General features: G+C 51.0%; 1 protein-coding gene across 1 annotated transcript; it reads left to right on the top strand.

Moving 5' to 3' along the window:
- The first annotated feature begins 197 nt into the window (after positions 1-197).
- LOC123131159 (phylloplanin-like) lies at positions 198-887 on the top strand. Its single transcript, XM_044550894.1, has one exon. It carries the CDS (start codon positions 206-208, stop codon positions 530-532), a length of 327 nt encoding a protein of 108 aa, XP_044406829.1. The 5' UTR covers positions 198-205; the 3' UTR covers positions 533-887.
- Positions 888-13,323: the final 12,436 nt, after the last annotated feature.

Genomic DNA, 13,323 nt, shown 5'->3' with positions numbered 1-13,323 from the left:
TATGTATAAAGAGCCCGTTGCAACTGAGCCCGTTGCTAAATTGACAAAAAAGGTCGTCAGTGTCACTTGATATATATGAGAATATTAAATGTATTATTAACATGATTAATATTGAACTTTTAAAATTAATGTGGCCCCGTTGCAACGCACGGGCGTTCTTCTAATTTGACTTGATTTTCGGCTCCGGGCAGACGTCGTCGTCCACATGGTGTGCAGCGGCAGGGTGGTGGCCGGTGCCAAGGCGGACGAGAGAGGAGCATTCACCATGAACATGGGAACGATCACCTCGTCGCTGCTCGCCCCTCTGCTCGGCAACCAGTGCAAGGTGGTGGTGGTCACCCCGCTAGCCGCGTGCAACGCGTCCCTGGCCAGCGTCACCGGGACGCTGGCCGCACCGGTGCAGCTCCTGGATGCTGATAGCGGCGGCGGCCTGGGAGGACTTGGCAGCCTGATTGGCCTCATCGGCCAGATCGTGGGCGGCCTCCTCGGTGGCATCCTTAACATCATCCCTTTGCCCTTCTCCGTCGTCTAGATGCATGCTACATCGATCACCGGCCGGCGCCCTTATCCATCCATGGCACGGCTGAATTATAACTACGTAAGGAGGAATCAATACGTACGTATATAGGACCAACCTACCGATGGACCCAACTATATGTCCCCGCTTTATTATGTGTGTATGTAAATCTACTCCTGTGGTGTACGTACTACGTATGTGTATGTTTTACCGCTAAGAGGCACATAAGTAAACCAATAGTATTGCGTAATACTCTGAGAGTGTGTCGTGTAATATAAGCGATGTTCGTTTGTGCAAAATAAAGCTACGTGTGTGATTGTAAATGTGATTGGTTAATTAACTGCTTATATATCAGCTTACTTCTCCGTGGCTCCCGTACAAACTACAAAGTTGCGTCTAAGGCCTTGTACAATGCAAGATGTTTAGAGAGGTGCGTAGTATTCCCTCCGTCCGAAAATACTTGTCATCAAAATGAATGAAAAAAGATGTATCTAGAACTAAAATAAACCGAGTTTTTTTTCTTCTTTAGCAACGATGCTTATTTCTATAGGAGAAGTGCCTAATTAAGCGTCTATCCTGTATAAATAAGCACTGATGCTTAAGAAAAATTTGATTTATTTCTATAAATACCTCTCTAAGCACCTTGCATTGTACAAGGCCAACTGGCACCATGCAACTGAATCTTCCTTGGTCCCTCAAGTCTCAAAACCGGATAATTTGGTCCTAAATAAGATTTTGAGCGCGTTGACCGGGTTTGACCGCCACAAAACCGCCTGATGAACAGTAAATCAAAAAAGTTCAAAAAATCAGAAATTTATTGGGGGTCTAATATGCTTATATGCGACCAAATTTTCATGGTCTTTTGACACTCGAGGACCTCGTGGCAAAAAAATAAATCTGCATGATGTATAGTAAATTCAAACAAATTCTGAAATTTTTTAGGTCCAATATTCTTACATGTGCAAGGTGCGACCAGAATTTTGTCATGAAATGACATCGGACAGGCTCTAGGAAAGCAACAAGTTTTGGCTATTTTTTTCTGAGCGAAAATTTGTTTTTTTGCCACGAGCACCTCAAGTGCCGAAAGACCACGGAATTTTGGTTTGACCTTACGCATGTAAGTATATCAGACCCCAAAATTTTTTAGATTTTTTTGAATTTTTTATTTTTTCGAATTTACTGTTCATCGGACGTAGATGTTTTTGTGCCACGAGCTCCTGAGTGTCAAAAGACCACGAAAATTTGCTCGGACCTTGCGCATGTAAGCATATTCGATTCTTCAAATTTACTGTTCATTAGGCGGTTTTGTGGTGGTCAAACCCTGTCAACGTGCTTAAAATCTGGTTTAGGAATAAACTTATCCGGCTTTGAGACTTGAGGGACCAAATGTATATCAATATTTTTTGAGGGACCAAGTCTATACTTTTTGGAAACATGACGGACCAAAAACATACTTTTCTCTTTACTTATTTTCAACAAAAAAGACCCACATCTACTACGAAACTTTATAAGTACAAGGCACCCTAAATAAAAAAATTATATCGAAGGCCATGCATCATCAAACAACCGCTAACGCCGCCAGAACGAGTCGTCGACGCGCCGTTTTATCACTGCTCACTACCAGAGTCGGTTTGACCTTGTTAATAACATTTAGCAAATCTTATTGCATGTACCCCCGTCGCACTTTTGAACCCTCCAACTCTTGATGTCGCGCTCAGACGGCTAGAAAGCAGGAATTTACGCCAAAGCACTGTCGACTCTGTCCCGGCGGACAAATTTGAGGAGGATAGGAGCCCCACCCTCCGCCCGAGCAAGGTACATTTGCCTACTCTGTTGTGAGTTGGCTACATTATTACATCAGCAGGAAAATGGCGTGAGCTTAGGGGTAGCATGTAGTTACTGGGTTGGTGCTCCAGCAGGTGCAGCTCCGGGGAGAGCTGGACAGCCATGAAACTGAGGATGCTGCGTTGTTGTGCCTTGGCTTTCGTGTTGTCGTGATTGGTTACCCAGAGGCAAAACCTACCGCCTCCATAGTAGCCGACCTCGGCCAATTGCCCGCGTGTTCTATATCCAGCGCGCCACAACTGCTCAGAAGGGTATGCTTCCGGCCAGGTCGCGACGACCGCCGGCGGCCTGACGTCCATGTCAACGGCGCAAAAGGGATTCTCATCGTAATGACCATCTAACGAACGAATGCCGAATAGCAGCCGCCGACCGGTGCCGAGGAAGTCCGGGACTAGCACGCCCCTCCTGTTGATGGGCAGCTGCCAGGCGCCCTCCGCGCGCCACCGGCGGTGTGCCGTGTGATAGGAGTAGGTGCCCTGGTAGCGCAAGGAGACCCAGACGCGTGCGCCCGACACAAAGTAGGCCTTGACTTCCGCCCGGCGGCAGGGAAGACCCGGTGGGTCCGAGTCCGGGACGGCGCTCCAGGCCCAGCGACTGCCGCCGCCAGGGCTAGGCTGCTGCTGGAGAGTCTCGAACCGGGGCGCCAAGTCGTATCCGGGCAAGGCGGAGATGGCGAAGAACATGCGGCAGCCCACGGGGACTAGGAACACCAAACGCTTGGCGGAGGTCATGTCGGGGCCGCGGGAGAGCGCGGTGCCGTCGTAGAGCACGGTCCATCCGTTGGCGCCGACGCCGGCAATGAGGTCGCCGCACGGAGAGTCCGAGAACACCATATACTCTTTGGGGTTGATTTTCTTAAAGCAGACGGCGGGGTCGGGCAGGCTGAGCAGCGGCAGTGGCGGCGGCGGGCAGTCGACGTCGGCCTGTGGCTGGGGTTTCTCCTGGGAGGAGAAGAGACGCCTGAGGTCGAGGTTGAAGAGGAGGTAGCCTCCTTCACTGTCGTCCGGCGCCGCCACAAACAATTGGGTGCGGTAGCGCTGCGAGGCGGCCATCGCCATGTATCGAACTATCGATCTCTCGACTCCTCCACGATTGATTTCGAACGATCTGCAAACGATATATAGTACGTAGTCTCTTTTATGGAGCCCGCCTTCGGATTGGACACAAACGGTTGCCGGCCGCTAGATTAGAACGAGCCGTCGACGCTCTTTTTTTAGGTGGTTTCCATTTCCCGTACTAACGGGTAACGGGTAACGGGTAACGGGTCCTGGTTGCCTGCCACGTCTCAGTGTGCGCAACGGGGCAAACGCACGAGCGCACCTCGCGCGGAGCATCTCCAGACCAAACTCGCGACTCTCTTCATCAAGTTAAAAAAAAACTCCCAGGGGTACCCATGATTCGGCAAGCGACCTGAATCGGCCTGCGCCCAGCATGCGTTTTTGCAACGCAAAAGTCGCGCGCTAGTATCTACTTAAGAAGAATGTTCTTTTTGTATGGACCAGTATTACAGATGAAGCTTTTGTGACATTAAAACAAGCACTAGTATCTGCTCCTGTCCTAGCCTTACCAGATTTCACTAAACCCTTTATGATTGAGACTGATGCCTGTGAATGTGGTATTGATGCAGTGCTCATGCAACAAGGGCACCCACTAGCATTTGTCAGCAAAACATTGGGGCCCAAGAATAGAGCTCTCTCAGTCTATGAAAAAAATATTTAGCTATTTTGTTTGCAGTGGACAAGTGGAGGCCTTATTTACAAGTGCGGCATTTTACTATCAAGACAGATCAGAGAAGTCTGGCTCACCTGCAAGATCAGAGATTGCATACAGTGTAGCAACAGAAGTGTCTTACTAAACTGTTGGGTTTGAACTACCAAATTCAGTACAAGCAAGGTACAGATAATACTGCAGCTGATGCATTGTCCAGAAGACCTCCAGACCAGTCCCAACTCTTCTTAGTGTCTAGTAATCAACCTCTTGGTTGCTTGAGATCATGGATAGTTATCAGAAGGATGAGAAAGCCATGGCTATAATGTAGCAATTAGCTATTCAACCAGCATCTAAACCCCCCTACAGTTTGGTAAATGGATTACTTAAATATAAACAGAGCATATGGGTGGGTCCTGTTCCTGCTTTGCATCAGAAATTTTTTGCTGCTTTCCATGATAGTCCCTTGGGGGGGGGGGCATTCAGGATTCCCAGTTACATACAAACAAATTCATGCCTTGTTTTCTTGGTTGGGTATGAAAAAGTTCATTCTGGCTCAGGTGCAATCTTGTTTGCTCTGTCAGAAAGCTAAACCAGAGAGGGTTCCTTATCCTGGGCTGCTATCTCCATTGCCAGTACCACATCAAGCTTGGCATACTATTTCTATGGATTTCATTAGTGGTCTTCCTCAATCTTCTCAGTTCAACTGTATTTTGGTGGTAATTGATAAGTTTTCCAAGTATGGTCATTTCATTCCCTTGAGACATCCTTTTAATGCTCAGAAAGTTGCAGAGGTGTTCTTGGACAATGTTTATAAGTTACATGGGATGCCAAAGTACATTATCTCTGACAGAGATCCAATATTCACTAGCCAATTTTGGAAAATGTTGATTGCTAGAACTGGGACTCAGTTGAATATGAGCACAGCAAATCATCCTGAAACAGATGGTCAAACTGAGAGGGTTAACCAGCAGGTGGAGTGCTATCTCAGGTGTTTCATTAGTGCTCAACCTCATAAATGGAGTAAGTGGTTGTCCTTGTGTGAGTTTTGGTATAATTCCAATTGGCATTCTGCTTTGGGGAAGTCTCTTTTTGAGATCCTGTATGGGTACACACCAAGATATTTTGGTGTTAGTGAGTCTGATACAATTGCACCAGTGGAAATGCAAGAGTGGTTGCAATCTCGTCAGGCGATTACAGAGACAGCAAGACAGCATCTGCTGCGAGCACAACATCGTATGAAAAACCAAGCTGACAAACACAGGTCTGACAGAACGTTTGCTGTGGGAGATCAGGTGTTCCTGAAAATGCAGCCATATGCTCAATTGTCCTTGTATTCCAGGGCAAACCATAAGCTTGCTTTTAAGTTTTATGGGCCATTCCAAGTTTTGGAAAGGATAGGGGACAAAGCATATAAGTTGGATCTTCCTGCAACTAGCCGCCTGCATCCTGTGTTCCATGTTTCACAGCTGAAGAAGTTCCTACCCCGTGATGCTGTTGTCAATCAGTCCTTGCCTACACCCCAAGCTGCACTTCAAATTCCGGTCCAAGTGTTGCAGCGTAAGGTATGTCAAATGGGTCGCCGGAGTATCGTCCGAGGACTGGTTCAGTGGTTTGAGTCTTCGCCAGCTGATGCTACGTGGGAGGATTTGGAGTTTCTCAAACAGCAATTCCCCCGTGCTCCGGCTTGGGGACAAGCCGGCTCTCAAGGAGGGAGGATTGTCAGCAACGCACAGGTGCAGGATACTGAAGATCACCACCAAGCGGCAACAGAGCCCGATACTGTTCACCATCCGGTAAGCGAGGAATGAACAGCAGAGAACCAGGCCTCGAGCGGGCCTGCCGCGCGGCCCACTCGAGTGAAGATGAAGCCCAGGTGGAACGGTGGCCCTGAATGGATTCGGTAGTTAAATAGCACTGTATAACGTTCGAATTGGTTGGCTTTGGACTGGACGGCGGCTGCGGCCGATTGTAATGACTCTGTAGCTGTGAGGGAGGTTGGGAGGAAATACACGCTACCGAAATTCTCCATTCCACCATGAACCCTAGCTGCTAGTTGTAGATCGATTCCCATCCTTACACCTGTGTTTTGGCTTTCGGTTTGCATATTTTTTCGCCCCTGGGCGAGATGGACGAAATTCGGCCATTTCAAAATTTTCGGTCAAATCCCGGACGAAATTACAAAACCAAAATTTGAATTTTAAAGGAAATTTGACCGAAATCTGGACGAAATTCGGCCGAAATTTTTGAAAAAGGCAGAGCAAAAGTATAGCAGTCCAACAACACTAAGGAGTACATATATAAATGTTTACCAAACTTTGCGTCAGTCCAACATCACCATCAGCTCCAAAAGAAAAGATTGAAACAAGTACAGGAAGAGGCTGCAGAGTTCAGGAGTTGTCGATGGATTTAGCTACAACCCGCAGAGGTCAGCAGCAGGGCTGGCCGTCGGGATGGCTTGAACGGGGCAGGAGCAGCAGGATCGAGCAGGGAGGCAGGCGGCGACGAGTGGAGGAGTCGCGTCTGGGCGCAGCGCAGCGCCGCCGCCGCCTCCGCGGACACAGGAGGAGCGGGGATCGTGATTTGTCTAGGGTTCAGGCATGGTTCGATGCTTTTAAGTTAGGCAAACCGTGGGGAGGCCCCAGAAGTAGGATTGGGCCAAAAAACGTTCAAACTGGGCCGAAATTTTGGGCCGGCACAGATATTTACCGAGCCCAGGCGAGATGGACGAAATTCGGCCGAAAATTGATTTTTTCGGCCGAAAATCAAAACACAGCCTTACACACGGGCAGCCGAGCATGCGTTCACGTCGCGGCGTTCCGAGGTGCATGCATGTGGCGCCTTGCGCGCTCGCCGCCGGCGTCCGTGCAGCCCAAGGTCCGCACGCACGTACGAGTACGCTGTACCTCACCTCTCCGGCAAAATGCCGCGCTGCGGGCTCGCTCAATCGACCTTGTTTCCTTCCCCGGCTCCGGTCAGCACCGCCGACGAATCAATATCTCGCGCGTACGACGACCTCCTGTCCTCATGAATGCTTTTCCCACGTCAATCGCAAAACGAAGCACAAAGATCCATCCCCACAACCTCGATCGGCTCAGTTCGATCCGATTCGATCGCTATCCGCGCCGGCAAGCGACCTGAATCGGCCTACGCCCAGCATGCGTTTTTGCAAAGCAAAAGTCGCGCGCTCCGGCTGTGGCACCATGCATGCATGGGCCTTCCTTCACCTGCCGCGCGCAGGGAGCTCTCTCTCCTCCCACTGCTGGCTGCTGCGCTGCGGACGGGCCTCGCCGGCGACCCTACTCAATCCATCTCTACGGGCTCGATCGATCGCCTCCTCCCTCCCCGGTCAGTGGCAGTGGCAGTGGCAGTGAAGCGGCTGCGACGTCCATTCCGTCCGGCAGCTCTCCCTCTCGATTCCTTCCTCGCGCCTACATGTAGCTTTTGAAGGGGATGGATGGATGGATGCACCAATGGACCAGAGCTTATCTTTCTTGTCCGTTGGGCTCTTCGCCTGGTTTTTCTTTTTTCTTTTCAGAGAGAATCACTTGCAATAATATATATATATATATACGGTCGGAGCACCAAGGACAACGGCGTCCGTCCGTCCGTCGTCCAAGGCTTCTTGTGTCTTCCCGCCGGCGATGCCCACCGTAAGTACGTGCGGATCCAGGTACATGGAACGAGGAGGCATCGATCGAGGTTTGATCTTTGCGGCTGCCGGGTGCGCGCGTACGTGCAGTCTGAAACGACCGACAGACAGAAAAACGTCGTCTTTGAACTTTAAAGGGTAGCGGCGAGGCTATCATCTCGTCGACGGACGAAGATGGAGCGCAGCAGAGCTCACCATGCATGCCATCGGAGCTGCAGATGCCACCGTTGCCGGCCATGAGCTCTCACTGCCGCGTGCTCCTGCTTCACCGGTGGCCTCTTGGAGACCAAGGACGCCCTGCAGCACCGCCGGCGTTGCGCAAGTTTCGTTGCTGGCCGGTGGGCACCTCCAAGTCTGGCATTATGAGGCCGAAGCAGACACGGCGGGGCGAGCTAGTAGCTAGCTGCGGACGACCACCACCATGGCCGGGGCGACGTGTTGACGTACGTCCTTCCCCGCAGTGCATGCGCACTTGTGGAGCGGGACGTTAATTAGCTTAGGCCAGCGATGGCCACCGTGCGTGGCGAGGGAGATCTACCGATCGACCACCGCGCACCCAGCCGAGCCGATGAAGTCGAAGCCACCTCCATGCACCGTTGGACAAAAGTTTTGACCTTTGGGTGCGTGCGCTCGCTCGTCCTCACCCGTGGCGTGCGTGCAGTCTGACTCTAAACTCTGAAAACGACGACCGCAACAACGGCAGGCTAGGCTATCGTGCACGAGGTCCGTCCGAGCTCACCTTGCCGATCGGAGCCGTCGCCGTGGCCGTGAGCTCCCGCCTTGCGCGCTCCTCCCACTGCCGCGCGCCTGATGCTTCGCCGCCGGTGGCCTCCCTCTTGGACACGAAGGACGTTCTTTTCTCCACCACCACCACAACCAACTGGTGGGCTCGACGTACGACGATGCCGTCGGATGCCGGCCGGCGTCTCGCACGTGTTACTGGTGGTGGCATCTCCAAGTCTGGCAGCATGACGAGGACGAAGAAGAGACGGCGGGAAGAGGTAGCTACCCCTACTAGCTAGCTGCAGACGACCACGAAGGCGCCGGCGATGTGGATGGCCTTCCCGTGCCGGACTCGAGGCCGGCAGGCCCTTGGCGAGGATGACCGATGAGGGAGACGCCGAGGACCCGGAGCGCGCAGTTGTTGTTCCGGAGCGGGTCGCTTAGGGAGAGGAGCTTGGTGATGCCGAGCGTCGGTCACCGCGCAGCCGAGGAAGTCGAAGCCACCGTGATGGACCTCAACACCGGCCGGCCGCCGGGGGTGGATCAGTCGGGACTCGGGAGGGCTGGTCTCCGGGCGGCCGGAGGGGAAGGAAGGAGGGTGCGGTGGCCGCCGCCGCCGCCGCCATGGGGGAAAAGGTTTGACCTTTTGCCCCTGCATTCGCACGCCACGCGGCGGGCTTCGGCTTGGGAACGCAATGCCGTCCTCGATCCCTCTCCTTCTCTGAAAATCTCCATTCTCGAGAAAATAAAAGAGCGCATGTCGAGACGGCGAAGCCCGTTCCAACAACTTAGCTCGCTCCTCGTTGCTCACTTTCCTCTCCTCCAAAGTCACCTTTCTCTCCTCGGTCGCCACCCTTCTCTCCTCGGCCGTCAACCTCCTCTCCTCGGCCACGGCATCTTGGTTCCTTGCCATTTTTCTCATCTCATTGGCTTCGACCCTTGCCTTCACAATAGCTTCCATAACATTTTTGAGCTCATCATCTCCTTCCCTCTTCTTCTTTTGGGTTTGGTCTTTCTTGCACCCACCCGGTCGTTTTGGCTTCGAGTATGAAACCGAGTTGGGTGTGGGGCTTCTCTTGCCGTCATCACTTGATGCATCATCCTCCTCCTCATCATCATCATTCTCAATTGCTAGCTTCCGTTTGTTGCTCAATTTCAAATCCTCCAAACCAACACGCTTCTTCCATTTCTCATCATCCTTTAACACTTCAGAGCAATGAGGCGAGGTAAAGACCCTGCCTTTCTTGATCTTCTCCTTCTTGGTTGTCCTTGTCTCTTTTTTGAACAAGTTTTGTGCAATGTTGTTCTACAAGAAAAACAAAACAAGTTAGCACTTCAGTCACCAAAAACAAGTATGATGAACATATATGAGATGCCACTTACTCGATCATCCTCATTTGTGCCACTTGGGTTAATCTTGTCAACTGCCTTTTGTACGGCCGCCCACTTTTGACAATCCGCGTTGATTGTCGACCATCGGGACCGAAGTGATCTCTCGGAGCGGTCAATTCCACTCAAGTTGTGAGCATCATAGTGTTCTTTCATTCGCCCCCAATACGCGTCTCTACTTTGATCACCTCCAATGGATGGATCCCTCGACACTTGCAAATAAGTATGGCATAGTAACTTGTCATCGTTGGTTGAGTAATTGCCCGCTCTTCCTTTCGGCGCCTCGACAATTCCCTCACCCTCCTCGTCCACCTCAAACTCATGGTCTTGGAAATGGATGTCATTGGTTTGAGACCAATGCGAATTGTTGGACCCAACACCCATAGTGGACATGTATGCATGATCATTGAGACTACAAAGTTTTTTGAACAATGCAAATAAGCTATCTATATGTGATGATGATGCATTGAAAAAATAAGAAGAAAAGAAAAGTTGGAAATTTTTTCACCTTGGGGGCATTTCGTCCAACACGTGGTGCGCGTCGGCGGCCGGCTCAACGAGTGAGCTCGCCGGCGCTTCGGAAGCCGCCGCGGCCGTCGAACGCCCTGCAAGCTTTTTTCCCCTCGCCTTTGTGATGCCGGAGCCGTCCGCCGCCTTGTTCTTCTTCGCGGATGTTTTGCCCTTCTTCGTCCGCGCCGCATTGGGTACCTTCTTCGACGGTGCGGCGGCGGCATGGGACGGCGCCGGCGCGACGCCACCCGGCGCCATGGTCATCCGCGGCGGCAAGAAGAGGCTGCGCGCGAGGCCGACGCTCGGCGGAGCTCCGGCGGTGGCGACGCCAGCGCTCGCCGCGCTAGGGTTTCCGGCGGCGGCGGCGGCGACGGCGGGGTCGCGGCTGTGTAGCGGGGTGAGCTGGGCGCCGGTGTGCGCGTCCATGGGTGGGTGGCAGGGCGCCGGCGCCGGCGCGCGCGGGGCGTAGGACGAGGAGAGGAGAGAGTGCGGCGCGAGCGCTCGAGTGTGCCGCGCGCTGTAGCTGGCGCCCCAAATACACCGCGCGGCTAAGTGTTTTTGTCCGCGCGCCGTTTTTGCGCGCCCGCTGGAGCGACCCGCCGCGTTGCGCGCGCGCTAAAACGGCATATTTTGCGGCACGGCGCTAGTTTAGCGCGGCTGTTGGAGATGCTCTAACCCACTCTAACTCAAATAAGCACCCCTCCCACCGGGATAGTTGGGTTAGATGGAATTAACCCACTCTAACCCTACATGTTTGGATACTTTTGGGTTATTTAAGCCCCCAACTAACCCAAACTAGCTCTAACTCCATGATCCAAACAGGGCCTGTGTAGTCAATTGACTACACAGGTTAGTGGAAAAAGCATCATATATAAGCACAAACCATGAAAAAAATACAAAATTCATAGAAATACATATATCTTGACTACACAACATTGAGTTGACTACACATGATTAAAATCCTGGCACCGCCAAGTGGATGAATATCAATGACGTTCTCTCTCTCTCTCTCAACAAATTCATCAATTACCATTACATAAGGCATGCTGCAAATGCTACGTACTACTACCGTCAAAAGTATTTTGAACAAAGTTTCGTAAATAATCATAACCACCATCTATTCGGATCGATGATTAAAATGCTTCCATGAAAATAGCAGTCCTAAAAGTTGGCGCCCTTGTTCGATTCCCCCCTTCTTCTCACCCACCAAGGCTAAATATGCTCGTCTCTCTTAATTTGTCCGACAACGAGAGAGTCGGCCATCATTTACGATGTAAAAAGCCACACATGTCATGTCCACTCGCTACAATTCTCGCCTTCCTCTCCTCCCTACGCTCTCCACTATAGCACGCGCCCACCACCATGTTCCCCTGGTTTCATGCCGGCCAACAGCATAAAAATGTCGGTCCCAATTTGTTTGTTTGTGGAGTTAGGATACATTTCGAGCTAATTATGTAGTAAATGATTATTTTGCTTAACTACATGAGCATATTAAATGTCATTGGTGGGACATATTTTACACAAAAAAATATAATCGTGCATGCAACACGTTTCAATTGCGACGAGTCATGTTCAAAACTTAGGTACATGCCCACAAAATACTATTTGTAGTATCTCGAATATAGAGACATACGGGTTATGTTCGCCAACCTTAAAATCGGGCATGCTTGGTCCCTCTCTACTCGAAACGGTTCCATTGATGATGTGTCTTTTTTTGTCAGAATTGGCACATGACAGTCTCTTGGTTTTGCCACATCATATTCTTGTCCCTCATCAATTTTGAAGCCGCTGACGACCTTCACTAACTCGACGCCGGAGCGCAACCGCATCCCCTTGGCGAGGCTGAGGGAGACTCCAAGGGCACGTACTGCACATGTGTGGGGATAGGTGGTCGGTGATGTCAGCGATGGCCATTGTACGTGACGTGCCAAGGGAGAGCGAGCCGAGGAAGTCGAAGCCACCGTGATAGATCTCAAGACCGGTCGGGCCGCCGAGGGCGGCTTGTCAAGAGGGCTGGTCTACGGGCGACCAGAGGGGGAGGATGAGGGTGCGGTGGCCGGAGACTCCATCGCCACCATCCGGGAAAAGCTTTGACCTTTTGCGGGTGCATGAACACGACACTGGGCGGGCTTGGGCTCGGGAACGCAATATAATCTTCACGTAAAGTGGATGAAGATCAACGACTTTTTTTTGTTACGAATCTTTTCCTTTTGCGGCGACAATCTCTCTCTCACTCTCTCTCTCTCTCTCTCTCTCTCGACTCTCTCTCTCTCTCTCAACAAATTCTTTGACAACCATTACACTGCCATGCGACATATGCTAGCTACTTGAGTACTCCTTCCGGTTCTTTTTAGTTTGCATATAAGATTTGGTCAAAGTCAAACTACACAAAAGTTTGACCAAAGTTATATAAAAAATATCAACATCTACAATACTAAAGCTATATGGTACGAAAATTCATTCAATGATGCATCTAATAATATTGATTTCATACTGTGATTGTTGATATTTTTTCTTATAAAATTAGTTAAACTTTACAAAGTTTGACTTTGACCAAATCTTATATGCAGACTAAAAAGAAATGGAAGGAGTTATAAAGTTGGCAACATATTTGGTGAATCCTACCTAGTTCGTGTGTCCGTGTAGCCATTCCGTTTCAACCCCACGATCTAAATCATGAGCATCATGTGCAGCCTAGGAACTAATTACATTTACATGCCTGCTTTGTAACTTGACAACCATCTTAATTCACAGAAACCCCCCAAAGTTTTTTAACCAGGAGCGCCCCGACTGCCTCTGTTCGTCTTGCGCCGCCGCCGCCGCCGTCGTCGTGTGCCTCCGATTTCTGTCGACTCGATCCCAACGTCGTCCGGCACCGACGAGAGGCAGGTAGCGTCCCAGTCTTATACGTGCTCGTCTGATCCCACCCACGTTAACAATCGGCAAACGCCCTATGCATCAGTCTGCTCTGCTCTGCATG

Source organism: Triticum aestivum, chromosome 6A, assembly GCF_018294505.1.
Source record: "Triticum aestivum cultivar Chinese Spring chromosome 6A, IWGSC CS RefSeq v2.1, whole genome shotgun sequence".
In the NCBI taxonomy this organism is placed as follows: Eukaryota; Viridiplantae; Streptophyta; class Magnoliopsida; order Poales; family Poaceae; genus Triticum; species Triticum aestivum.
The sequence above is the reverse complement of the archived record's forward strand: the minus strand, read 5'-3'. Positions and strand labels throughout refer to the sequence as shown.